Raw genomic sequence first — 27553 nt, 5'->3', positions numbered from 1 at the left:
ATAAATTAATGTAAAACCTGCATATAGTTATATAATATTTATAAGAAATCTTCAATACCTGTAAATTTTTTCAGTGTGCAAGTTTTGCGGGGGAACATGACATAACCTGACACATTCTGGTGGGTTGGAAAATCTATAGTATATTTAAATTCATTTTTAGGTTTAGGAAACTTTGAAATATATTATTTAATATTTATCATGTATTTAAGTTTCATGTATAAGAACTGCTGTTAATTAATTTTTTTCCAGATAATTTTAAACTCCATGCACAAATACCAGCCCAGGTTACATATTGTCAAAGCAGATGAAAACAATGCCTTTGGATCCAAAAACACAGCATTCTGTACACATGTATTTTCAGAGACAGCATTTATATCTGTGACGTCTTATCAGAATCACAAGGTGAGTTTAACCCTTTAAATCTGTTTTCATTGACTTTAAAACCTTAAAATATAACTAAATGCAAAACTTCTTTTTTTTTTTGTTTTGGATAGAGTAGATTAGAAAACCGGTCAAGTTTTATTGCTGCCTGTGCCCCCATTAAGAAGATTCACTCTCTCTATTTGTCCCGTTTACCATTATTATTAAAAGTGAAAGTAAAAGAAAATCCTAAATTTAGGGTTGTCCCCAGAAAAGTAATAGAGGTACACTAGTTCTGGTGACCTGAGGGTCCGCAAGGAATTACTTTAATTTGCAGGGATTTCCTCTCTGGGAATGAAAATGGGGGTAAATCCATTACCAAGCATGCACTATACTGATATTGCCATAACTTGTGCCCTATCTATTTAACCAACATTGTACCAGTCATATAGGTGTTACTATAAAACTATTGTCATTATATTGACTGTATACTATGTAACAGTTTACATTGACCCTACATACTCTCATGCATGAGAGAATCTTTACTGTGAATGTGAACAATGTAAAAGAAAGTGAAGGCAAATTCAGATTTTTGAGTTGTCACAAGAATAGAGGGGAAATCTTCATGTGGGGGCACCGATTCATATGACAACCATTGTAGAGGGGATTTCCTTCATGTTGGAAAAATATATATTTTTGCTTCCTGTCTACAAGGCCTCTTGTCCTGCAGGCTGTAGGTGGCTGATATACATGAAGCCCATCTCTGTTCCAGCTGAGGTGTTTAGAATAGGCCATAAAATAGTAGACTAAGCCCACAAAAAAGAAACCCTTAGAGAGACATCTGTAGGCACATCCATCACCTAAGGACACTTGCCAGAAACTGAGGTTTATCTGAGCTGGGAGAGGTTGTGCCTGGTTAGGATATTCCTGTCTTTTTTTGCCCAGTGTCCATTCACCTGCAGGTGGGCACATAACACAAGTAGTCATAAATATGAAGGGTCCTGTGATGTACAATTAGGAAAAAAAATCATGCGCAGTTTTGACCCTATCATGTACAATTTTTAACTATTTTACATTTTCTTATTTTACAATAAAATATTTATCCCTGCCTAAGTTTGTGTTTTATGTGTATTTATACTTGTATTCAATAAAAATTGTATCTCATAATACCATATGTACTGCACTATTCTTTCTTTTCCACAAATTAAATTCATGAAGAAGAAAATTCTCAACTTAGCTAACACTAAGTACTTACTATGGTAAGTAGCACACATTTATGCTGTAGGCTGAGCTTAAATAAGATGTGTTTTCTAAATTCCACAATTACCCCATGCAATATTAAATTGAAACATTTCAAAAATAATACCCTTTGGGATATTACTTAATGAATCTGCTAACTCATAAACCTTGAGATGTCATTCAAACAGAACAGCAAATCTAATAATGACGAGAAAATCTTGCTCATAAATCTAAGGTGAAAACTTATTACCGCACGTGTATTTGCTGAGACATTATGAACACAGTGACCATAAAACGTAGTGGTTTACAGCTGTATCAAATCCAAGCAGAGATGTGAGCTAGGGCACTTCCACAGAATAAACTGCAACATAACATAAGTATGGTCCGCACACACATCCTCAAGTGATTGGTAGGCTGAGAAAATAGAATTTAAAGTTGATCATACACTGGTAGATTTTTGTATGAATGTTTATACAAAGAATCTCATCAGTACATTTGATAACGCCAGTAGAGACTTGATGAAGTACTTCAAAAAGTACTTTGTTTGGAATATTCCATTTTGGAATAAGTAGAATTTTCCATATGAAAACTACAGTCACTCTTATGCCCCATACACACGGTCAACCGACACCAAATGTTGGATGTGAGCTTGTTGTCGGAAAGTCCAACTGTGTGTATGCTCCATAGAACATTTCCACCCACAAATGTTTGAGAGCAGGTTCTCAAATTTTCTACCAACAAAACTTGTTGTCGGAATTTCCGATCGTGTGTTCACAAGTCCATTACACAAAAGTTCACGCATGCTTGGAATCAAGCAGAAGGAGCCACACTGGCTATTGAACTTTTTCTTTTTCTTTGTCTTGTACGTCACCACGTTCTCACGTTCGGAATTTTGGCCCAACATTTGTATGACCGTGTGTATGCAAGACAAGTTTGAGCCAACATCTTTCAGAAAAAAATCCACGGTTTTCTTGTCGGAAAATCCGATCGTGTGTACGGGGATTTAGAATTTAGTGTGTTTGAAAAAAATCCCCATCTTATTTCTTTGATTTTTTTCATGACTACAGTCCAAAGCAATCATTGATTTGATCCCATTAACTATTGTATTAGAAAAAAAAAGCATTTTGAAAACAAAAATTGTAAAAAAAAATGATATTGGTTTTAGATTTTATTAGCAAATAAAAGTGCAGCATACCCCTTTATGCTGATTTGTATCATAACATCCTAGACACAAACAGGGTTTGCCGTCATCCGGCCCCATGGTAGGATAATTATCCACTCTCAGAATTGCTCAGTGAAAGTTTATAAGACACCGTTTTTTTGTTACAAAAAAATGCAGTCTGCCAAAGTATATTTGCTAATTATGGTGATCACATGATCAAGAGCCACACAAATTAGTTTTAAGTCCTCTCTCCAGGACCTGGAGCTGTAAATTTCACCATGATCATCTTATTTGGCCAATCATGGTGATCACATGTTTAGGAACCACTCAGAAAGGTTTTCGATCTCTTTTGCAGTTCCCAGTAGCAGAATTGTTAATTGACATTCTCCTGACATGGGGAACTTTCCAGGAGAATGTTAATCTACTGATTCTGAGCAGGAAGGGATTAAAGAGGTTTACAACTTCTACTTAGAATGTGAAAAACTCATTGGAATCTTGCACTGCTAACCAGCAGATGTTCTACCACTCATACCTCACCCCTCAGCTAATAAAGACACTGCAAAGCACATTAGAGGCCAGTACCATGCTTTTATCAGCATGGAATTGCTTGATTCTGGAAACCCATTTGCTTCCAATAAGTTTATGTGGCTGGACTGTCTTGTAAAATCCTGTGGTGAGCAGTGTCAGCTTCAAAATTGTTCTAGCCTCACTGGCAGAGGTATGAGCACTAGTCAGCAGCCGGGAAGTTGCCAACAGGTTTTTTACTTTGTACATGAAAGTGGAAACTCTCATTAGTTTGTTGAAAATTCATATTTTATGGCCGATCAACATTTTATAGCAGCTGATAGCAGATTTTAACAACATATAATCAAACAAAAATTAGTGTAAATAGTTTGAACGAGAGCTGAAGTAATTGCAAATGTGTCCTCCTCTCATCAGAACAAAACAGTTTCCACATCTAGAGTTTAGTTCACTAGAAGAGAACCACCTACATGCATTGGTATTATAAACTCAAGAACCTAAAATCAGCAGAACTGTTCATTGAGTTTGTATTAACATGACATGTTAAAATGGTTTGAGTTTTTCTAATTTTCATTTGTATGCATTTTATACACTGTTATTTATTTCACCTATTTTTTTTAGATTACCCAGTTGAAAATTGAAAATAATCCATTTGCCAAAGGCTTCAGGGGAAGTGATGACAGTGACCTCCGCGTGGCTCGCCTGCAAAGGTAAAAAAAATAAAAAATTGTATTTGTTAGCTGAGGAACGTTTTTACTAATTTATTGATTGCAGTCATATAACTTCATCCTTTCCAGAGAGAACAGGTCCAGTAATTTTACTTCCTCCAGAACTGCACACACAAAGGTGTCCGTTTATGAAACTGCGAACTGCGGTGATACCTAGGATCACCCCAGATCTCAGTCTCCCTTATAAGCCTGGACTCCTCGGGAGGGGGGAGCCCAGAACCATGGTCAGGTGACTACAAATAGCCCAGCACACACACCTGACCGGTCAGTATGCTGGTGGATTGCCAAACCCGGACCCAGGACTGGGGATTTCATCCCACCCGGATCTCTAAGAAATCCCCGGGCTCCAGGTCCCAAAGTGGACTTTAGTAAATAATGAGGAACCTTTAAAGCCAGTTTCCTCCCAAATAAGCAAATAAACTGGAGCCCCTCAAACTGCCTGGTTGAGAATCCTGCGTCCATACACTGGTGGAGAACCACACTACCACAATATATATATATATTTATATATATATATATATATATATATATACATATATGTATATTATGTGTGTTTGTTTTTTAGTATATATATATATATATATATATATATATATATATATATATATATATATATATATAGTGTAGGGGACAGATATTCTATTAACTAGGTGGGCAGTATCACTGCTTAATAAATGCAGACCTCGAGTGTTTTAAAGAATTTCTGGTACTGTAATCTAGTTCTGTCTCATGAGATTCCAGTATCAGGGGTCGTTCTATACTGTTGTGAGCGTTTGTAGATCGCTTCACTCCTCCAAAGGAGAAGAGATCTACACCACTTCATAAACTGGCACTCAGAGGAGAATGGTCTCCTCTGTGAATGCCAGAGAATGGTGCAGTGAATATTTTTTACTGCTTCATAAACGGACATCAGACTCCCTATTGTAAATAAAAAATAATCATTTATTTTGCATGTATGATATTCATGAACCATAAAACCATAAAATGAGGGATACTGTCCTAGACTGTAAGTTGGAACCCAAGTAAGTGTGTCCTTCTCACTTCCCTTTCCCAGCCATGATGTTATCCCTCAATCTTTCCCTGATAAAGGGGGACTGTTGACCCCCAAAACTACTATGGCACTCCCAGTTTTTTGGGTAATTGTATATATAAAAGGACACTATTTAAAAAAAAACATAATGTCCAATTTATTTTGTTTGAGTTTTAAAGACAATTTTAAAGCATGCCTAAAAGAAAGTATAAGAAAATATTTTTCTGTGTGCATGTAACTGCAAGAAAATGCATTTCAAGTAGAAAGTTCAAGCATTATGTGACTAGTTAAGATCTGTGTGATGCTGCATTGTATATTATTAAAACATAGGATATGCTGCATATTTTATGTGCGTTAAAGTGATATTAAAGGTAATGTTTAAATAAAAAAGTAACAAACATATTATACTTTTGCACAGAGCAGCCCCAATCCTGCTCTTCTCAGGTTCCTCGGCTGGCGCTCCTGGCTCCTCCTCTTTTTTGAGTACCCCCATAGCAAGCCACTTGCTAGGCGGCACTAGTACATGGTCATTCCCAAGGGCCTCAGCCCTGCCTTCACTCCCTACTCACTGCCTGTGATTGATAGCAGCGGGAGCCAATAAGGAGACAGAAACACAGGAGAGCAGCTGCATATTGCTGGATCGCGATGGGGCTCAGTTAGATATGGGGGGGGGGGACGCTGTGGGAAAAGCTGCATACTGAAGGATTTTTACCTTCATGCATAGAATGCGCGAAGGTAAAAAAAGCCTTCAGCTTTTAAGCAGGCTCCCTAAAATGAATTACAAACTCACAAAAACATATGCATCAAGCAGTTGTTATGCCTTTTTAATGTATTTGCACCATGTAAAATCCTTCCCTGCCATTGCATTGTAAATGAAAAACAAATGCATATAAAAGGCACTGAGAAATGCTAAAATTAATGGAGGAGGGTTAGAATCTTGAACATCAAATCTGTCCATTTTTAAGGCTAATACAGTATGTAAGGGATTTTCAAACACAGGGCACAGGGAGCTGGGCACTGCCATCTACCACCGCGAACATGTACCAATGCAAATAAAAATTAGGAAATATTATTTAGCAGGGAGAGGGAACTCTGTTTCATGTGAGTTAGAGGGTGGTATGGTAAAAACACTTTTTTTTAATTATTTCGTTTTTTTTTTTTAGAGATAGCAGCTAGAAATATTGCCATTTTTTGTAGATTACATTTTGAAAATGAGTCACGTGCACTTTTGCAGCCACATTTAAGTGTATATATTTAAAGCAAGAAATATTTCAGTAAATCCATAAACAGCATTTGGGCATTTTGGTAAGCTTCATTGAACAGGAGGGACAATAGGCAGTTAGAGTGTATTATTTCATTAAAAAAAGAAGTCAGCAAAATACTCTACTGACTACAAGCACAGAGTCATAGCTCCCAACTTTAGAACTTGAGGACACCTCTGGGTTTAAAGTGGACATGGTTAAATGATGCTGAATATTGAAAGTGGCTTAACAGAGTCTCAGCCTACTCACAGTATACAGCATATAGGTGTTGGACAAACGTATGCAGCCTTACTTGTACTAAAAAAATACTGCTTAAAGTGTTACTAAACCAACAACAGTAAAATCAGTCAGCATATGCAGTAAAGCATGCTTGTTATACTCACTATGGAACCTAAGGGGTTAATCCTGCGCATTGTGTAAAAAGGCTGTTTGATCCTGTTCTCTCTGATCCTCCCCTTCTTCCACTGTCCCCAATCCATCTCCTTATAGGACAGAACCCCTGGAGTCACTCTGCACATGCTCATTTTGGTATGTATTGCAAGAGAGTTTTTTTTTCTTGGGAGGGTGCATGTGATCAGCACAGGGCCAATCAGCACACTCCAGACAGAGGTTCGGGGTCCTGCAGCCTCATAGGACAGTCAGAGTAGAATGAAAACTCCTCCCACAAGCTTTAACCAGGCACTGATAAAAGTCACAAGACTGCTATATACTGCTGATGAGAAAAGGTATTTAGCAGTTTATATTTACTAAAATAATTGCATTTCCAAGTTCTGTGTACTTTGGGGGACCAGATAGAGTGAATTCAGGGTCCCGGGTTTTGTTACACTTTAAATACTGTACATTGGCACAACTGAGAGTCTTACATACTATCCCTCAGCACAAACAATCATTTTTTCAAGTGGAACTCTTTCATTACACATGCTTCTGCAAACAGAATACAGGCAGACATCTAACCCTTTGTCTAATCTTACCTTAAAACATACAGTATCTGTGGTCAAAATTTTAAATCATATATTCATTTTCAGATTGTATTTCAAATATTCATAACCTGCTCCTATTAATCCAAAGACATGCTGGTAGGTTAATTGGCTTCTGTCCAAAAAATTGGCCCTAGTATATGAATGTGAGTTGGGGACCTTGGAATGGGGGCTCCTTGATGGTAGGGGCCGATGTGAATGTGTGCTGCATAAAAATTGACAGCGCTATATGGGTACCTTGAATAAATAATAATAATAGATGAGCATTTTAATGAGACACAATGTATAGGGATAGGTTGAACTGGATGGACTGGTGTCTTTATTCAACCTTACTAACTATGTAACTATGTAGCTATGTAATCAAAACAGCCTTGAAGTTTGTAAATGTGTATGCAGTGACTATAGAATGTATGCATGATACCTATACAATGCAGTCCAATATTCCAGCCAGCCTCATAAAACTCACATACATATGGGGGACAGTAATTCACACTTGTACTTACCTCTTTCCTGTGCTGGATATTGCAGGTCTGTCCTTGTATTTCAACAAAATCCCAGTAACCACAGATCCAGGCTGTGTCCCAGTGCAGAACTGGATAGTTTAAGCATTGATGTCAGCACACAGGCAACACCTCAGGACACCAAGCCTTTGTTGAAATTCAGGGACGTTCCCATGAAATCCAGGATGGTTAAAAGGATTGACAGTATGACATCACTTGTTCAAGGCCGCAGTTTAATGGGGAGAGACCTGAAGGGTTTTTAATGAAGAAATCACAGACTATGCTATTAGAGAGAGACAATAGCCATGGGTATTCTTAAATGATGGAGCACTGGAACAGGCTAAAAGCTAGGCGACAAAGAGCATGATTTAGCTAACAGCAAATACTACTTTGGAGTCAGACCGCTGCTTTGTCCTGCAGATACAGAACCTATATCCTACTAGCTGCACATGAAGAACCTCTGCCTCTCTCTTTAGTACTCCCAGACATGATGGGGATTGTCTAACTTTATTAGAAAGTTGGACAATAGGGGGATTGAAGATGTGGTGCTTTTGCATTCTTCACAATGCCATTCTTTAAAGTGGTTGTAAACCCTTACAACACACTTTGACCTACAGGTAAGCCTAGATTAAGGCTTACCTGTAGGCCCAAGAAATATCTCCTAAACCTACACGGTTTAGGAGATATTTGCCAAAAGACAGGCACCGCTGACAGTGGCACGCAGGCGCACTGAGCGCGGCACCGTCAATGGCGGATATGCAGCGCATGGCGGCTCCCGTGTGCATGCGCGGGAGTGACGTCATCGCGGCTTCACCGAATGACAGATGCGGAGCGGCGAGACCCACGAGAAGATGGATGCGCCGGACTACAGGGGACAGCGGTGACATCGCTGCCTCCTGTGTCAGGTAAGTGACACATAATGGACCACTATGCGATGCATAGTAGTCCATTATGCTTTACCTTTGCAGAGAATGAAAGAGAAAGTAAACTCATCAGGGTTTACTTCCTCTTTAATGCACTAAGCTGTACTGCACCAGTAAACCAGCCCTAAAACACTATACTTTAATGCAAATAAAATTAAACCCCAATAAAACACCAAAAAATACAAAGGAGTGGGAGAAGCCAAACAGCAATAAAAGTTGTTGCTGACAAAAGATAAGTATCTTATCTAGATAAGATACATTCTAAAAAGGACTGTTGGGTCTATTCACTGTAAATACAAAGGGTGTTACTAAATAATGTATAACTAACTACAATGCATTTCGCAGTAATGAAGCACAATACAGTGCAGGAATATATGGCATTAGAGGTGGGTACACTACAGTAGCTATGTAGCACAATATGCAGCACAATATAGGAGTGTATATAGCACTAAAAAGCACTGTTGAGCAGTAACTATCTTTCCATGAAATCACTCCCTCAGCTGTTCCTCCAATACACCCTGACAGAAGGCTTATGGGAAACATGACTCTTATGATGGGGTGGCATATTGGAAAAACCCCCATTGTTGGCCCTTCTATTCCACCTTACTGCAGTTCAAAGGTCTGGAAATATGTGATTGGCAATTTGTTGCTATGGCAGTGAACAAACCTATGAGTTTGCCATTTTCCTGAACAGCTAGAATTCGTATCGTACTCAAAGTCAACCCAAATTTGAGGCTTGTCTCCACTCACAGAATCCTTTGAAAAAAATGTAAAGAAAGCTGTACACCCAAAACAAAACACATGCTCATCCTAGATTCACTATAACCCCCTGCTGTATCCCCATTTTTCTTAAGTATCAGAGCTATAGCCATTGGGCATGGTTTTGTAAAACATAACCAGCACCAGTTCTGTATGTGAATGTGACCAGGTAGAAAGAAATAAAATAAAAAAGGTCACTAGCAAAACAAAATATCCCTCTTTTAAAAAAATGAAACCATCAAACACTAAATCCCAATCCATTTTTTTAACCTAGAAAAAATAAATAAAAAAATATGGATAAAGGAGAAACAAATTAAATAAAAAGAAACCTATAAATCAACATTAAATAAGAGTGTAATATGTGGCAAAACAGCTAAACAGCAACTATAGATGTTGCTAACACACATTCAAAGAAAGTCCTAAAAAAGACCATGGGGTCTCTGAGCTGTTGTACCACTTGCCAATTTGTGGGCTTTAGCTTTGTGTTGTGTTTTAGGGTAAACCTTCCTATAGCTTTTAGATGTGTTGTAGCAACTACTTCTACTTACTGATTTACTTTCAGGTTTTCAATTCAAGCCTATTACTGCAATGATAAAAAATTATAATTGAATTACAGCCAAAACTACCTAAAAAGCCTTCTTTTAAAATGGAAATGATTGAAATTGGGGAACTGCTGCTGTTATTTTAGCCCAGCTAAATGTAAAAGCTTAAAGTTAAAAAATCAATTACACATCCAAGAAATGTGATATTTAGTATCACGATTTTCCCAAATTCCCCAATCTCCCCTGTCCCATCAACAATTTCTACTAGATAACCTTTTAACCTCTTCTCCATAACATAGGATGGAGGTGTTGTGAAGCTCACAGGTAGAGCTGGAAACAATGCTAAGGCCCCTTTCACGCTGAGGCATTTTTCAGGCTCTACAGCGCTAAAAATAGGGCCTGAAAAAAACGGCTCCTTTTTTTCGTTTTTTTTTCAGGTGCTATTTTTGGAGCGGTGCACTACCAGGATGGTAAAAAAAGTACTACTAGCAGCATCTTTGGCAGCATTCACCGCTCCTAAACTGCTCCTACCCATTGAAATCAATGGGGCAGCGCGGCTATACCGCCGCCAAAGCACCACTGCAGCAGCATTTTGCGGGCGGTTTTAACCTTTTTTGGCCTCTAGCGGGGGTTAAAACTGCCCGCTAGCGCCCGAATAGCGGCAATAAAACGATGGTAAAGCGGCGCTAGAATTAGCACCGATTTACTGTTGACGCCCGCACCGCCCCAGTGTGAAAGAGGTCTAACTGATAATTCAGCAGAGGAGAGAGCACAGGAAGTTAACTGCTCACTGTATTTCTGGCAGGATCAACCACTGTTTTCTGCAATTATCAAAACAGATATAATAACTTTCAATTATAAAAGCAGATATAATAAACACTTTCAATGGACAGTTTGCCAGCTTAAAAGGGAACAAATATAAGAAGTTCATTAAGTCAATAATGAATCATTTAAAAAATGTATAAGTCATACTTCTAATTTATTGATGTTCAAAAACATAGATAGTGTGACTGATTAACTAAAGGAATTGGGAATCTGTACTCAGTAAACCATAGTGTTAATTTTAAATACCCAGTCATGTATAAAACAATATATATAAATAGGAATTAGCTTTTCATATGATTGGTTAATGATTGAAGAAAATCTTCAATCAATTTATTAAATGAAAATCCTAAACTCCTTTAGTGATTTAGCCTCAATGTATTTATGATGTAATGCAAAACTATAAAGTTGTTAAACTGTGGCTTATGGTAAACTACATAGTTTCATTTCAATGTGACATGTTACAAAACTGGACAGAATTACCTCTTGGCTGGAAAGCCTGAGATAAAAAAAGAGGCGATCACTGACTTTCCAGTTATAAAAACAGCAGTGTTTACATCTGCCGGCGCCGGACATCATGACCTCGCTCTGGACTCCAATGGTCATAGAGATGGCTGGGGACCATCTGGACTTCAGTCAGCTCTATGGTAATCTACAGCCACCTACCAATTAATTTTCCATTTCTCCAATCGCATGGGCAAGCGGGAAAAAGCATCGGAGGGCGACTTGTTTTTACATGTGAGGGAATTGCCCAAAAAAAAAAAACTATATCTGAATGATGCCTGTAGCTCCAGGTATCATTCAGATTTAACCACTTAAAGTCCAGTACGTCATATGACGTCCACCAAGAGTTAAGTAGTTAGAGACAGAAAGGCTGATTTATTAAGGGAGTTGGGGATCCTTACTCAGTAAAATTTGTATATTTCAATTATCCAGCTTTTCAAAGTGAACAATTTATTGAGTGAGTAAATCAGCCTTCAGAATGATTTAAAAGGAAGCTACTTCTGCTATAATCTCTGCCAAAAACCCTGGTGTTTTGGCAATACTGTCACAAATGTACACAATGTTATTGAACTACTAAAAGAATAGCATCTGTTCACTTTGTGGTGTGTATGTTTGCTTTTGCAAAGTGTATGTTAATAAATAGGGTAAACTTGTCCTTATTTGAACTATACGATCAGGTGCTAACAGTAGTCCAGTTTTAATAATTGAATTAATCAGTGATTGAGTATGCAAAGTAAACACAGATTCACCTAATTTATCAACGTTCATTATGCAAAGTGAACACACACTTTGCTCAGTGAACATCTTTTACTTCTTTATTCAATCAAGCCCAATATATCCGCATACTTTATGAGTAGCTAAGTCCCAGACACACAGACTTCCTATGGTAAATTTCTATATTGCAATCCCCAAAAAAGTACACTTATGTTTTCATGAATCAGCCTGTTTTATGTTTATTATCTTTCATTTGTCCTGGTAATCACAGTTAAAGTTTTGCTTATACAATTGGACTAACCTTTAATATCTTAGAATTGCTATTATTTTTTTCACAGCAAAGAATATCCTGTAATTTCAAAAAGCATCATGAGACAACGATTGGTATCAAGTCACCCAGGACAGCTGCCAAGCAAATCAGACCTTAATGCACTACATAGCCACCAAGGCCTTCAGCATTATCAATATGAGAATGGGGCACACATACAGTTTACTGCATCTGATGCTCAGGATCTGCCACTCAACACTTTCACAGCGCAAAGAGATTCTGGGTTGTTCTATCACTGTTTAAAAAGAAGAGGTACTGTTAAACTATATTTGACTACAATTTATTTAATTACTTCTCATGTCAGCCTTATGTCTTCACTCATAGGCAAGTTGTAGTACAGGGGACATTATAAAGGATAATGAACTGCAAGCCTTATCCTGGTCAAATGCATTGTTACTTTCTGGAAGGTTAAGTCACTTTTAACTTTTTGCCGTTGATTGATAAAATGACTAAAACTTAATTTAAAATTGCTGAGTTTCCATGAATTGCAGTGTAAATGGCCAGCATTGTTCTTTCAACCACATCTTGTCTACTAACATTTAATTTTCTTTACAATTTTTACTTTATTTTAAATTATTATTATTATTATAATACAGGATTTATATAGCGCCAACAGTTTGCGCAGCGCTTTACGTTAGGGCAGACAGTACAGTAAGGCCGCGTACACACGCGGGGACTGTTCTCTCAACTTTGTCCGCTGAACAGTGTTTCAGCGGACAGTCCGCTCGTGTGTGGGCTTCAGTGGACAGTTTCAGCGGACAGTTTGACGAACAAAGTTTTTCGGAAATTCCGAAAAACTGTCCGCTGAAACTTGGTTTGAGCGGACAGTCCGCCCGTGTGTGGGCCAGTCCGCTGTACTTTCGAAATGAGCGGACTGTTCCCGCCCGGAGAAAAGTCTGCTCATTTCGAGCGCGTCTCCAGGTAGGCGGGGCCCGCGACGGAGACGTCACGGGCTCCGCCGCCTGGAATGAACTTAAAGGGGAACCCCAACGCCGAAAAAAATCGGCGTGGGGGTCCCCCCAAAGTCCACAACAGACCCTTGTCCGAGCACGCTACCCGGCCGGCCAGGAAAGGGGGGCGGGCGAGCGTGCCCCCCTCCTGAGCCGTACCAGGCCGCGTGCCCTCAACATGGGGGGTGCCTTGGGGAAGGGGGGGCCGCGCGGCCCCCCCACCCCAAAGCACCTTGTCCCCATGTTGATGAGGACAAGGGCCTCTTCCCGACAACCCTGGCCGTTGGTTGTCGGGGTCTGCGGGCGGGGGGCTTATCGGAATCCGGGAGCCCCCTTTAATAAGGGGCCCCCGGATACCGGCCCCCCCACCCTATGTGAATGAGTATGGGGTACAATGTACCCCTACCCATTCACCTGTAAAATAAAAGTACCCAAAAAAAAACACAACACACGAGATAAAATATTTTATTGCACAGCTCCGGGGGTCTTCCGTCTTCGGGGGTCTTCTCGCCGGACTCCGCTATCTTCTTGTAGCTCTTTTGCTAGCGGAGGAGTCCGGCTTTCTTCCTCCCCGCCGCCGGCCTCTTCTCCCGACTTTGGGGGTCTTGTCCCCCTCTTCGGTTCTTCTGCCGGGCCACCGCGCCTTCTTATAGCTCTTTTACAGGCGGTGGCCCGGTCTTCTGTCGCCCCTGTCGCTGCCGCCGCCTTCCGTTCTTCTTCTTCTTCTTCTCCAGGAGATGTTGACACGTCGCTGTCTCCGGCCGGAATGCCAGAGCCGCGCTGCGCGACCACTTATATAGTGACAATGGGGCGGTGTCACATGGTATATGTCACATGGGTTGGTCACATGGTGACCCCGCCCCCTTACGATGTCATAGTCCCCATGTGACATCAACCCATGTGACCAACCCATGTGACATATACCATGTGATACCGCCCCATTGTCACTATATAAGTGGCCGCGCAGCGCGGCTCTGGCATTCCGGCCGGAGACAGCGACGTGTCAACATCTCCTGGAGAAGAAGAAGAAGAAGAAGAACGGAAGGCGGCGACAGCGGCGACAGAAGACCGGGCCACCGCCTCTAAAAGAGCTATAAGAAGGCGCGGTGGCCCGGCAGAAGAACCGAAGAGGGGGACAAGACCCCCGAAGTCGGGAGAAGAGGCCGGCGGCGGGGAGGAAGAAAGCCGGACTCCTCAGCTAGCAAAAGAGCTACAAGAAGATAGCGGAGGAGTCCGGCGAGAAGACCCCCGAAGACGGAAGACCCCCGGAGCTGTGCAATAAAATATTTTATCTCGTGTGTTGTGTTTTTTTTTGGGTACTTTTATTTTACAGGTGAATGGGTATGTACCCCATACTCATTCACATAGGGTGGGGGGCCGGTATCCGGGGGCCCCCTTATTAAAGGGGGCTCCCGGATTCCGATAAGCCCCCCGCCCGCAGACCCCGACAACCAACGGCCAGGGTTGTCGGGAAGAGGCCCTTGTCCTCATCAACATGGGGACAAGGTGCTTTGGGGTGGGGGGGCCGCACGGCCCCCCCTTCCCCAAGGCACCCCCCATGTTGAGGGCACGCGGCCTGGTACGGCTCAGGAGGGGGGGCGCGCTCGCTCGCCCCCCTTTCCTGGCCGGCCGGGTAGCGTGCTCGGACAAGGGTCTGTTGTGGACTTTGGGGGGACCCCCACGCCGATTTTTTTCGGCGTTGGGGTTCCCCTTTAAGTCCATTCCAGGCGGCGGACCTACCTGGAGACGCGCTCGAAATGAGCGAACTGTTCCCTCGTGTGTGGGCGAGTCCGTTCATTTCAAAAGTTGCGCGGACTTTGTTTGTCGTATTTGTCCGCTCAAAAAGTGCCGTGTGTGGGCAAGTTCGTTCATTCAAAAGTTTGAGCGGACTGTTTGACGAACTTAGTTTCGGCAGACAGTCCGCCCGTGTGTACGCCGCCTAACAATACAATTCGATACAGGGCGAGAGGCCCCTGCTTGTTAGAGCTTACAAACTAAGAGGAAGGGTCAAGTGATACAAAAGGTAATAACTGTGGGGGATGAGCTGATGAAGAAAATTAACCACTTCAACCCCGGAAGATTTGGCTGCTCAATAACCGGGCCATTTTTTGCGATACGGCACTGCATCATCTTTTTTTGCGTGGCCGTGCGACGTTGTACCAAAACAAAACTGACGTCCTTTTTTTCCCACAAATAGAGCTTTCTTTTGGTGGTAAATGATCATCTCTGCGGTTTTTATTTTTTGCGCTATAAACAAAAAAATAGCGACAATTTTGAAAAAAACACAATATTTTGTAGTTTTTGCTATAATAAATAGCCCCATTTTTTTTATCTAAAAGAACATTGTTTCCTCAGTTTAGGCGGATATGTAATCTTCTACATATTTTTGGTAATGAAAATCACAATAAAAGTGGGTAAATGTCACTGGAAGGGAAGGGATTAACTGTGTTCCCTAGGGAGTGATTCTAACTGTGGGCTGAGGGGACTGACTGGGTGTGGAGAGCGATCACTGTTAATACATAGTACGAACAACAGGTCGCTCTCCTCACCCCTGCCGGCATGGAGATCTGTCTGTTTACATTGACAGTTCTCCATTCTGCCTCTGTGTGGAGCGATCGCAGGTGCCCGATGGTCATCGTGATGACAGGCACACGCATTGGCTCTGGAACCACGCCACCCCAGTGGTCAAAAGGCGAACCAACATACAGTTACGTCATTTTCACCCAGGGGAGCCAACCTGCCACAGTAAAACTGCGGCAGCTGGTTGAGAAGATGTTAAAGTACAGTTGTTAGGTGGAGGCAGTATAGGCTTCTCTGAAGGGAAAAGTTTTCAAGGATCACCTAAAAGTGGATAGAGTTGGAGATAGTCGGACAGATTGGGGTAGGGAATTCCAAACGATAGGAGAGGCTCAGGAGAAGTCATGGAGGCAAGTATGGGAGGAGGTGACGAGGGAGCTAAAGAGCAGGAGGTCTTGGGAGGAATGAAGAAGATGATTTGGTTGGTAGTTTGAGACTAGGTTAGTTGTGTATCTGGGGACAAAGTTGTAGATGGCTTTGCAAGTTATTGTTAGTATTTTGAATTTAATTTGTTGGGTGAGTGGCAGCCAATGGAGGGATTGGCAGAGAGGGGTAGAAGACACCTGAGTGGTTTGTAAGGTGGATGAGTCTGTTTAATAAACTAATGAGGAGAGAGCTGCAGTAGTCGAGGCAGGAGATAACCAAGGAGTGAATCAGGAGCTTTTGTGGTCTCATTAGTTATGAAGAGACATATTTTGGAGATGTTGCGGAGGTTGAGGCTTTGGAAAATTATTGTATGTGGGGCCGAAAGGAGAGTTCAGAGTCCAGGAAAACACCTAGCACGCTGGCATGCAAGGATGGGTGGATGGTTGTGCTGTTGCTCTTGACAGAGAAGTCAGAGGACAAGGCACATGGAGGAGGAAATATTATGAGCTCAGTTTTGGACAAGTTGAGTTTAGAGAAGTGGTGTGACATCCAGAAAGATATCTCTGTTAGTAAGTTAATGATGCATGAGGAGACTGATGGAGTGAGCTGAGGGGTGGAGAGTAGGGATGAGCACCAGAACAAAAAATTTGTGCGAACATGCAAACGCTGTTAAAGTCTATGGGACACGAACATGAAAAAAATCAAAAGGGCTAATTTTAAAGGCTTATATGCAAGTTATTGTCTTAAAAAGTGTATGGGGCCCAGGTGGGGACATGTATCAATGCAAAAAAAAGTTTTAAAAACAACAGTTTTTTCAGGAGCAGTGATTTTAATAATGCTTAAAGTGAAATAGTAAAGATAAATTATTCCTTTAAATATCATGCCTGTGTGGTCCCCTTAGTCTACCTGTAAAGCAGTGCATCTTTCTGATGTTTATTACAGTACCGCAGTAAAATTACATTTCTAAAGAAAAACATTTTCATTTAAAATTGCTTGCGGCTGTAATATATTGTCGGCTCTCGATGAAAAATCATTGAAAAAAACAGCGTACGTTCCCCCCATCCATACCAGGCTCTTCAGGTCTGGCATGGATATTAAGGGGAACTCCATGCCAAAATTAAAAAAAAATGGTTTGGGGGGTCCCCCCCCAAAATCCATATCAGGTAGTTCACACACATAAATCAATGCGGGAAAGGAAGGTGTGTGTTTTAGAAAATCAGGAGAATTAAAGGGTTTAAATTTCCAAATATCGACCCACCCTAGTTCTGTAAGAAAGCAGGATAATACCGTGCCTATGTTGGGGGGCTTGTCTGGAGGCGACGGGGATGTTTTTCCAACCTAGGTTTAGAATGTTATTAAAATCACCCATGACATAAATAGGAGTGTAAGGTTTAGTGAGCGTGAAGCGGCCCCTGTCATCAATTTTGTACTGAAATTCCTTGAAGTTTTAGGGACCTGTGTGTAGGATGTGTGAGTAGAGTGGTACACCCAGCCTACTCAGGAATATCTCAGGTAGCTCAAAGAGTCCTCTGTAAGATGCGTTCCTTGCAACCCAATAATTGCAGGATGGTATTTTGCATAGAACAGTATATACCATTGCTCTTTTCAATGGAGTACCCAGACCCCTAATGTTCCACAATACTATTGGTACATCAGCCATGTTTATAGCAGGGGAAGATTTACTGTAAGGGGTTCAGTGTCCAATGAAAGAGCAGGTGTAGGGGGTGATCCCATATTAGGTCTCCGACATTGAGCAATACAGGTCAAGTAGTATTTGATGTGAGAAATAAGTGTGTGACATCTGCAGCAATAAAGTAACATGAAAACAGTATCCAGTCTAAAGAGGCACAACAGAGCCTTGGAACCTTCAGACAGTCGAGTAACCGGAAAGTCTCGGCTAAGCGATAATGCAGGTGAAAACCGATTGGTACACCGTGTAACATCCTGCATAGAGTATGCAATGCTAACCACAGAGAGATGTAATTTCATCAAAAAACTCTTTACTTTGTTTACTCATGGAAGAAAAAAGCTTTTAAGAGCAAAGTAAAAATCTTGAAACATATAGAGCTAGTCCCCAGAAGGGTGAACACCTGAATTCCTGGTGGATGTATAACAACATGGTAGCCAAGAGAGAAAGATGTTAGCCTTCAGATATCAACATCCTCCTGGGGTTAATTCCCCAGTTAGCGTTCATTCACATCCAAACAGTCCGCTGCTTCAGTGGCCATAGTAAAGAAGTGTGCTCAACCGCTGGCAGTACCTTGCAAGCGAGCCGGTTAGAGCATGGCATACTGCAACCCCAATCATTGTAAACTTTGCTTGTCATTGATAAAATTGGCCCTTTGATGTTGTTCTTCTTCGGCTGAGAAGTCAGGATAGAAAGAGACCTTCACCCCATTGTACTGAATGTTGGGGCTTTTTATCGCAATGCAGAGAAATTTGTCTCTGTCGTAATAGTGAAGAAGGTGGGGAAGAACCCGCCTGAGAGTGTTTCCCAATAGAGCTCTGGTAGGGACTCAAAGCGCCCTCTCCACTGCAAACAGAGATTTAAAGGCTTCGTTTTTTTCTTATTTTTCGACAAACTCAGTGGGATCTCTGCCTTGCACCTTCTACGGTAGCCCCATTATGCAAACGTTGTTGTGTCACAGCCTGTTTTCAATATCATCAGCTTTATCTTTGTTATTGTGCACTAGTCAGGCAGTGGAGTGGGATTCAGAGATCAGGGATGGAAGTTTGTGCCACAGTGATTCTCTATTGGATTTTTTGCAAATCATGTCTTAGGAGGGCAACTTCCTCGGTCAAGCCTCCCAAGCGATCCTTCACCACATTGACAGAAGCTGTACACATATGCACTGCTTGTAGAATCTGGTTCAATGTAGGCAGTTCCTTCCCCTCAGGAGATTCCTCATGACATGGTACTTGCTCAGAGTCTAGCAGGGACGTGGCGTCTGCCTTGACTCCATTCTCTGTCTCAGTCTCATGCAGGCCTATATGTGATCTATGTCTTTTTCCGGCTACTCCCTGGCCCTGCAGCTCAGGCAGCTTTCTAGTGTAGTACAGTATATCCCCTGGGTTATCTTTTCCCACAGAACAGGTAAACTTACTCATGGCCCCAGTTTCCAGAGTCTTGTCGGCTCCCAGCTGTGTTTATTGAGGCAGGGCTGCAGCTGCCCCGTGTTGGCTGTCCTGAGCCACCGCTTCTTCTATGTTCTTGCCTGTCATAGAGATTGTGGAGCACGGGGCACCTCTGGATTCCTGGCCACATGCGAAGGGGGATGGTACTTGTTTTAAAGCCCAAAACGGCTGGGGAGAGGATCGCTGGCAGGATGTATTGCGGGAGCTCCGTGAGTCTTGGCTGCTCATATGCCCCGCTCCCCATGAACTTTTTAATTTCAGATTAATTTAGGGAAATCTGTAATTATGCCCCTAAATATTTCACAAGAGAGCAGGTGCTATGGAACACTTATTAACCTTTCAGTTGCAAACCGACCTGATTATGCATTTTGGTATAATGTTACCTGCCAACTAGGGATGAGCTTCGAGTTTGAGTCAAACTCATGTTGGACTCGAACATTGCCTGTTCAACTGTTTGGCGAACAGTGAACAATTTGGGGTGTTCGTGGCAAATTCGAAACACTCTGTACAAGTCTATGGGAGAAATCTAAAGTGCTAATTTTAAAGGCTAATATGCAAGTTATTGTCCTAAAAAGTGTTTGGGGACCTGGGTCCTGCCCCAGGGGACAGGTATCAATGCTTAAAAAAGTTTTAAAAACGTCAGTTTTTTTGGGAGCAGTGATTTTAATAATGCTTAAAGTGAAACAATAAAAGTGTAATATTCCTTTAAATTTCATACCTGGGGGTTGTCTATAGTATGCCTGTAAAGGGACGCATGTTTCCCGTGCTTAGAACTTTCCCTGCACAAAATGTCATTTCTGCAGGAACAAAAGTCATTTAAAATCACTCGTGGCTATAATGAATAGTTGGCTCCCCGTAATACAGAGAACAGTCATTGAAAGTCATTGATAAAAAAATAAATAAAAACAAAGTGGGGTTCCCCCAAATTCAATTGCCAAATTTAAAAAAATGGTGTGGATTTCCCCCTAAAAATTCATACCAGACCCTTTATCTGAGCACACAACCTGGCAGGCCGCAGGAAAAGAGGGGGGATGAGAGAGTGCCCCCCCTCCTGAACCGTACCAGGCCACATGCCCTCAACATTGGAAGGATGCTTTGCAGAAACCTGCGTTACATCAGAGGGGGCGGGGTCACTCACACATCATTGGGGAAGCCAGGCTTCCCCCCTGCATCAGAGGGGGCGGGGTCAGGTGACGGGTGGCCCAGCCCTCCTCATATAATAAATGTCAGGCTGCCGTGATCCCGCAGTTTCTCTGCCAGTGGAGACAGAGGATGGATGGATTGCGCTGCGCTGGACTGGAGAGAGACATAACCGTCGCTGGATCAGATCAGCCATCGCTGGCCCCCGGAGAGATGATCATCCATCGCTGGATAGCAAGAGTGGATTACCACCGCTGGAATTTTTTATTTTTTTATTTTTAATAAAGGACTTTTTCAAAGGTGTGTTTGTCTTTTTTAACATTCTTTTACACTTTCTTTGTGAAATGGTAGGGGTACCTTTGTACCCCCTTATCATTTCAAACAGGGATCTGGGGGTCCCCTTGTTAAAGGGGGCTTCCAGATTCTGATAAGCCCCCTGCCCGCAGACCCCCACAACCACCGTCCAGGGTTTTGCAGATGAGGACCTTGTCCTCATCAACATGGGGACAAGGTGCTTTGAGGGGTCACAGACCCCCAAAGCATCCTCCCAATGTTGAGGGCATGTGGCCTGGTACGGTTCAGGAGGGGGGTGTTCTCTCATCCCCCCTCTTTTCCTGCGGCCTGCCAGGTTGCGTGCTCGGATAAAGGGTCTGGTATGGATTTTTAGGGGGGACTCCACGCCATTTTTTTTTTTTATTTGGCGTGGAGTTCCCCTTAAAATCCATACCAGAACTTTTATCTGAGCACACAACCTGGCAGGCTGCAGGAAAAGAGGGGGGACGAGAGAGTGCCCCACCTCCTGAATCGTACCAGGCCACATGCCCTCAACATTGGGAGGATGCTTTGCAGAAACCTGCGTTACATCAGAGGAGGCGGGGTCACCCACACGTCATTGGGGAAGCCAGGCTTTCCCCCCCTGCGTCAGAGGGGGCGGGGTCAGCTGAAGGGTCTGGTATGGATATTTAGGGGAAAACCCACATCATTTTTCTTTTTAAATTTGATGCAGGGTTCCCCTTAATATCCATACAAGACCTGAATGGCCTGGTAATTGAATTTGGTGGAACCCCATGCTTTTTTTTATCAATGACTTTCAATTACTTCTCTGTATTATGGGGAGCTGACAATTCATTATAGACGCGAGTGATTTTAAATGACTTTTTTCCTGCAAAAATTACACTTTGTGCAGGGACAGTTCTAAGCACAGGAAACATGCACCCCTTTACAGGCATACTATACACACCCCCCAGGTACAAAGTTTTAAGGAATATTACACTTTTAGTGTTTCAGTTTAAGCATTATTAAAATCAGTGTTCCCGAAAAAACAGCAGTTTTCAAAACTTTTTTTTGCATTGATAGATGTCCCCTGGGGCAGGACCCAGGTCCCCAAACACTTTTTAGGACAATAACTTGCATATTAGCCTTTAAAATTAGGGTTCTAAAGTTCACACGAAGTTTAGGTCTGTTCGCAGGTTCTGGTGCGAACCGAACCGGGGGGTGTTTGGTTCATCCTTACTGCCAACCACCAGTGATCTATATTCAGCTACCTTACTTCCTCAATGTTGGCAAAAGCTTCATACTTTTGCACTAGAGTTATCGGTGGTTGTTAATGGACTGACTATTGCAAGAAATACAATAGGCAGAAGAGTGGAGACATCCATGTAACAACAATTATTTACAATTTTATAATGTCTGGTCATTGTGGATAGATATTTCCACATGACACGTATAAACAATTGTTGATATTATTTCTGATAAGCAGCCCTTTATTCCATATAGCTTATTTTCATAATGTTTGACTAGGGATAGATTTTTAGTGATTTAGGAACTTTTTTGCTCCTTTCTCCCATTATGGGAGAACGGGGGGCTGTTATGTCTAGAAAATTGTCTAAATAAAGATTTATAGAAAAAAAATGACAACTCAAAGCTTTCCATTCACTCTCTGGTTGTCTCTATTGCAACTCCCTTCTCATTAGCTTACATTAACATAGGCTATCCCCCCTTCAGCCAATCAAAAATACAGCTGCCAGACTTATCAGCCTTACCAACCATTCAGTGTCTTCTACCCCTCTCTGCTGATCCCTCCAATGGCTTCTGCTCACCCTTTGAATAAAGTTCAATACACTAACATTAACTTACTAAGCTGTCCACAACTCTGCCCCCTGCTATATCACTAACCTTGTCTTTATATACCAACCAAGCAGTTCTCTTCAGTCCTCACAAGGCCTCTTGCTATCTAGCTCCCCCATCACCTCCTTCGATACTTGCTCCGAGGACTTTTCCATAACCTCTCCCATCCTCTGGAACTCCTTACCCCAATCTATCTGACTATCTCCTACTTTATCCACCTTTATACAATCTCTGAAAACACATCTCTTTAGAAAAGCCTATCCTACTTCCAACTAATAAACTATGCTTTTACTGTCTCCATCAGCTTTTCCCCCATAGTAATTACCCTTTGTGTCACTTGATCCTCCCACTTAGATTATAAGTGCTAATGAGCAGGGCCTTCTGATTCCTCTTGTAATAAATTATATTGTAACTGTACTGACTGCCTTCAAAAGCTCTGTGCAAACTGCTGGCACTAAATAAATCCTGTATAATAAAAATAATAATATTAATATTGATCTGTGAGGCCATCCATCAGGGGCAAATAGAAAGGCTTGGAGGTGAGGCCATGTTTTATTTGGCAATATTTGCATATAACTTAAAATGCCTATATTTCTCAATCGGACAAATTTATTTTAATATGCCACAAACATTAGATGATCATTGCCCGATATGACCCATTACAGCCAGATTGAAAAATTATCAAATATCTATTCTCTACTCTACAACTTCCCCAGATATACTCTGGCTGACTGTTCTTATAAGCAAATTGATCAGCTGAGCTGATTTTGTTGTTTTCTCCCTAAAAGAGCTGGCACCACAAGTAGTAACTATTTTCTTCCCTTGCCTCACAGGTATAAACATGCACACTTAGGTGAACAGAATATTTATGTTTTTTGTTGTTTAGGAAATATCTTTCAGCCAGATAGTTTGTGCAGATCCGAATAGGGGCACAGAAACACCTTCTTCATAATCTTTGTTACAGAGAGCCTGATTTTTGGTTAATAGTACCTCTCATGATGTTGGCAAAATTGGATAATGTAATATTAGTGGAACTATTTTATATAAATTGCATTGATATTACATTGAGCCTTTTTACTAGTAAGATGCATAATAAAAAACAGTACAACTTAACAAAATAGTCCTGTTTTAGAGCAAACTAACAACAAAAGTCTGTTTAATTACTACAGGTTAAGGCAAATATTATTTGCTACATATAATAATATTAATAATAAAATGGATTTGATAGTATGTATTTATGGCTGTTAGTACTATTAATATTTTTACAGAAATGAATGAGTGGGCTGTTACAGAACCACCAAAGCAAACAAAGACATCACTGGATTTATTAAAGAAAATAATCATCACTTCTAACTGGCCCCAAAATTAATGGCAGTGGAAAGCCTACACTGCTGTCTACAGTAAAGATAAACTGTGATTTCAGCTTATCTGAAAACCCTGCATAATTCATTATCATAGCCCACTATAAGTCATCTCTACTCCTGCCACCTATTTTGAATTATAGAATACTGAACATTTATTTTAGATATTAGACTTCCAGTTTTTTTTTTTTTTTTAATGATTGATCTACCCTGAATCCTAGTATGATTTACATTTTTACTTTTGAAAGTGCTTTAAGAAATAAACAACCACTGTAGAAAAGCAAAAACAAATGGATAAGCAAACAATTGTTATTTGGTACATATTGTAGTGTGAAAATAGGTAGCTTGTTTGACAGTATAGTCCTTTTATCAATATATACTATAAAGTGACTACATGCAGAGCGTTAGTAAATAATAATATTGGGCTTATTTTAAAAGATAATATTCTAACATGTAGGGTGCAATTACTTAACCAATCAAGCATTGGCTTTAATTAGTCTAATGTTAGAATAGTAGAAGCCAGATTTGACAAGTCATGATGAATCACTACAATGTTTAGTATTAAAATACATCAGATGACATTTTCTTAACATGGTTGTGCATCCAACAACATGTAATTTCCATTTAAAAATATTAGCATTAAAGTGGGAGTAAACTCCCTTGGTTCATTTTTACCTATAGGTAAGCCTATAATAAGGCTCACCTATAAGTACAGTAAATATTTCCTAAATGTGCACAGTTTAGGAGGTATTTACTTGTGAAGCCACCGATGATGTCATTGGCGAATGCGTTCTGAAGGAACAGCATACCTGTGCCATTCCTTCAGAGCCCTGTGCCATCAACAGTGGCTCCCACGTGCATGCGTGGGAGTGACGTCATCAGGGCTCAAACACTCAAAATGCCGGAGCCTGACAACCCAGAAGGAAGATCGGATGAAGATAAAAGCCCTGTCAGAGATAACACAGCTTTTAGGTAAGTTTCACATAATGTGCTAGTATGCACCGAGTTTACAACCGCTTTAATATTAGGGCCTGTTTGTGACCAAAATGACAGGTTTAGCTTTGTGTACTAGTGCCAAAAAGCAATTGTAAACCTATTTTCCTAGTTGTGCAACTTCGAGCATATATTTAGCAAAATTAACTTAACCTCAGAACTAACGTACAACCTAGAAGTGCTAAGAAGCACTTTTTAAAAGCACGCTGAGGTACCTTTTTTTAAAAAAGTGGCTAATTAAATACATAAATTGGGTACAGAAATGAAATCTGCCCCTAACTTGCATTAAAAATAAAAAAGGCAGCATATTAGTAACTGCAGAGAACAAGGCAGTTTTGATAAATGTCTCACATTGACACATACAGAATCATTATGTTGAAGTAGCACTACCACTTCCCAATATGGCGTTGACGAATCATACTGAGTCATATATAACTTTCCAAATGAATCAGGAAGTTTCGTGGCATGCATTAGGCACTTCTCTAAATGCTTAGTTCTTTCTTTTACAGAGGGTGCACGCCACCTTGAGCTTCCTTGCAAGAGATCTTACCTAGATCCCTCTTCTTCTATGACAGACGATCACTACTTTCGATCCCCTCCACCGTACGACCAACAGATGTTGAGCCCACCTTATCGCAATGATGTGACACCCAGAGATGCATGCATGTACTCTACTTCAGGACCAGAAATTGGCGGAGTGTCAGGAGTTGATGATTTACCTCCACCACCCCCACCGTTAAGCTGTAATATGTGGACTTCTGTTGCACCTTACACAAGTTATAGTGTCCAAACAATGGAAACTGTACCATACCAGCCTTTTCCGACTCATTTTTCCACCACCGCCATGATGCCTCGCCTTCCAACAATTGCAAGCCAAGGATCGCAGCCTTCAAGTGAATCTCACTTTAGTGTCTACAATCAGCTTTCACAGTCTCAGGTACGGGAAAGAGTTCCCACTTCATCTTTTCCTAGAGAGAGAGTTCACCCTTCTCTGTGTGAAAGAAAACCTCCATCTCCTCACATAAACACAGCCAATGAGTTTTTATATTCTCAAAGCTTTTCTTTATCTAGAGAATCATCCCTACAGTATCATTCAGGCATGGGGACTGTGGAAAACTGGACCGATGGATGACTGCAGCTGCAACAGACTGAATACTCAAACTCCAGTCATGTTCTATTGACCAAGACAATCTGTTCTATGTTGTGTTAACACCTGTGAGTATTCTGCACTTACGTAAACTCTTCTTCCATGATTCCAAAGGAATACTATACAGGGTAAAATTATCCATCAAGATGGCTTGTGTCTACCATGTATGCAACATTGAGTTTATCAAAACAGGTGCCATAGCAGATATTTGTAGGATTAAGAAAAAAAAAATACAATGATGAAATCACTAAAATGTTTGCATGCTGAATAGCTATTTATATCTATACATATGTGTATATATATATAAAAGTATATATATATCTATCAAAAATGAGGCCGCGTTGAAGCTTTGCTTTTACAGATGATATGCTTAATAAAATTGTGAATGTTACCAGGGTTTTTGAAGACATCTATTTAAGATTTTTTATGTTGATGTAGAAAAAAACTAATGTAAAGATGGCTAATGGAAGTAAGTGAAATAGCATTTATATCTATCAGACCATAATCTATACCATCTATGAGAAATCCAGCTTCATCCAAACACATTGGAAAGTTAATTTTTAAGATATTACATAGATATTTTGCCTATAATGAATAAAGGGGGATAAAAGCACATTTTCTGATGATGCAGCAGCTCCAGTTGTTTTCAATAACGTTTATCAGTGTTTGAAGCTATAAATTATATCTGAAGCTGATGTCAAGTCTAAATTTCAAGACTATATTCTTCAATCTATTGCATCCATAAATCATAAATCTTTTTTTCAGAAAAGTAGCCACACTTTCAGACATAATATAGAATTTTTGTTTCTTTATCGGTCATTTTTATTTCCTCTGGAATAGTGAAAAACATTAAAATGATGTTGTGATTTGATTTTAAGTGTTTGCGTAATGATTGTTTTTTTTTTCAATTGAATTCCATCCATAAGGGAAGATAAACTGAAAAGGGTAAGAATAAGCAATATATTTGAAACACGTAAAAGAGCTTTAAAAAAAAATTACACATACAAATGTTTGTGTTGTCTGTAATTTTTTGTTGTTATGATACTTACTCATGCCTTGTTAAAATATGTCCTGTAGCTGAGAAGTTTTCATACATTTGCTGATATTCTTAGCCCTTGTACACATGGTCGGAGATTCTGACGGAATGTTTCCTATCGGACCACTTTGTCGGATATTCCGACTGTGTGTGGTCTGCATCGGACTGTTTCCGTCTGAATATCTGACGGACCAAGTTTTCCAACTTGCCGGTAAAATTTTCCGACAAAATGCTTCGATCGGACATACTCCGATCATGTGTAGCCTAATCCAATGGACAAAGTGCCACGCATGCTCAGATCAAATTCCTAGACCAAAGCTATTGGATACTAGCCTGAACGTAGTCCCGT

The 27553-nt window shown here is 40.9% G+C and overlaps 1 protein-coding gene across 4 annotated transcripts in view; it reads left to right on the top strand.

The window, feature by feature from the left end:
- Positions 1-26559, top strand: part of TBX4 (T-box transcription factor 4) — a 219049-nt gene extending 192490 nt beyond the window's left edge. For 2 of the 4 annotated variants that reach the window (XM_077482129.1, XM_077482128.1), the window contains exons 6-9: positions 250-402; positions 3905-3993; positions 12383-12624; positions 25531-26559. In XM_077482129.1, coding sequence (XP_077338255.1) covers positions 250-402; positions 3905-3993; positions 12383-12624; positions 25531-26153 — 1107 coding nt within the window. In that variant the 3' untranslated portion in view covers positions 26154-26559. The remainder of the gene's footprint in view (positions 1-249; positions 403-3904; positions 3994-12382; positions 12625-25530) is intronic. The other 2 variants (XM_077482131.1, XM_077482130.1) reach the window with 2 other exon arrangements.
- Positions 26560-27553: the final 994 nt, after the last annotated feature.

Source organism: Lithobates pipiens, unplaced genomic scaffold, assembly GCF_037356315.1.
Source record: "Lithobates pipiens isolate NorthernLeopardFrog02 unplaced genomic scaffold, aLitPip1_a1.2 Scaffold_16, whole genome shotgun sequence".
NCBI lineage: Eukaryota > Metazoa > Chordata > Amphibia > Anura > Ranidae > Lithobates > Lithobates pipiens.
Note: the sequence above shows the minus strand (reverse complement) of the source record. Positions and strands in the feature narration are given on the sequence as shown.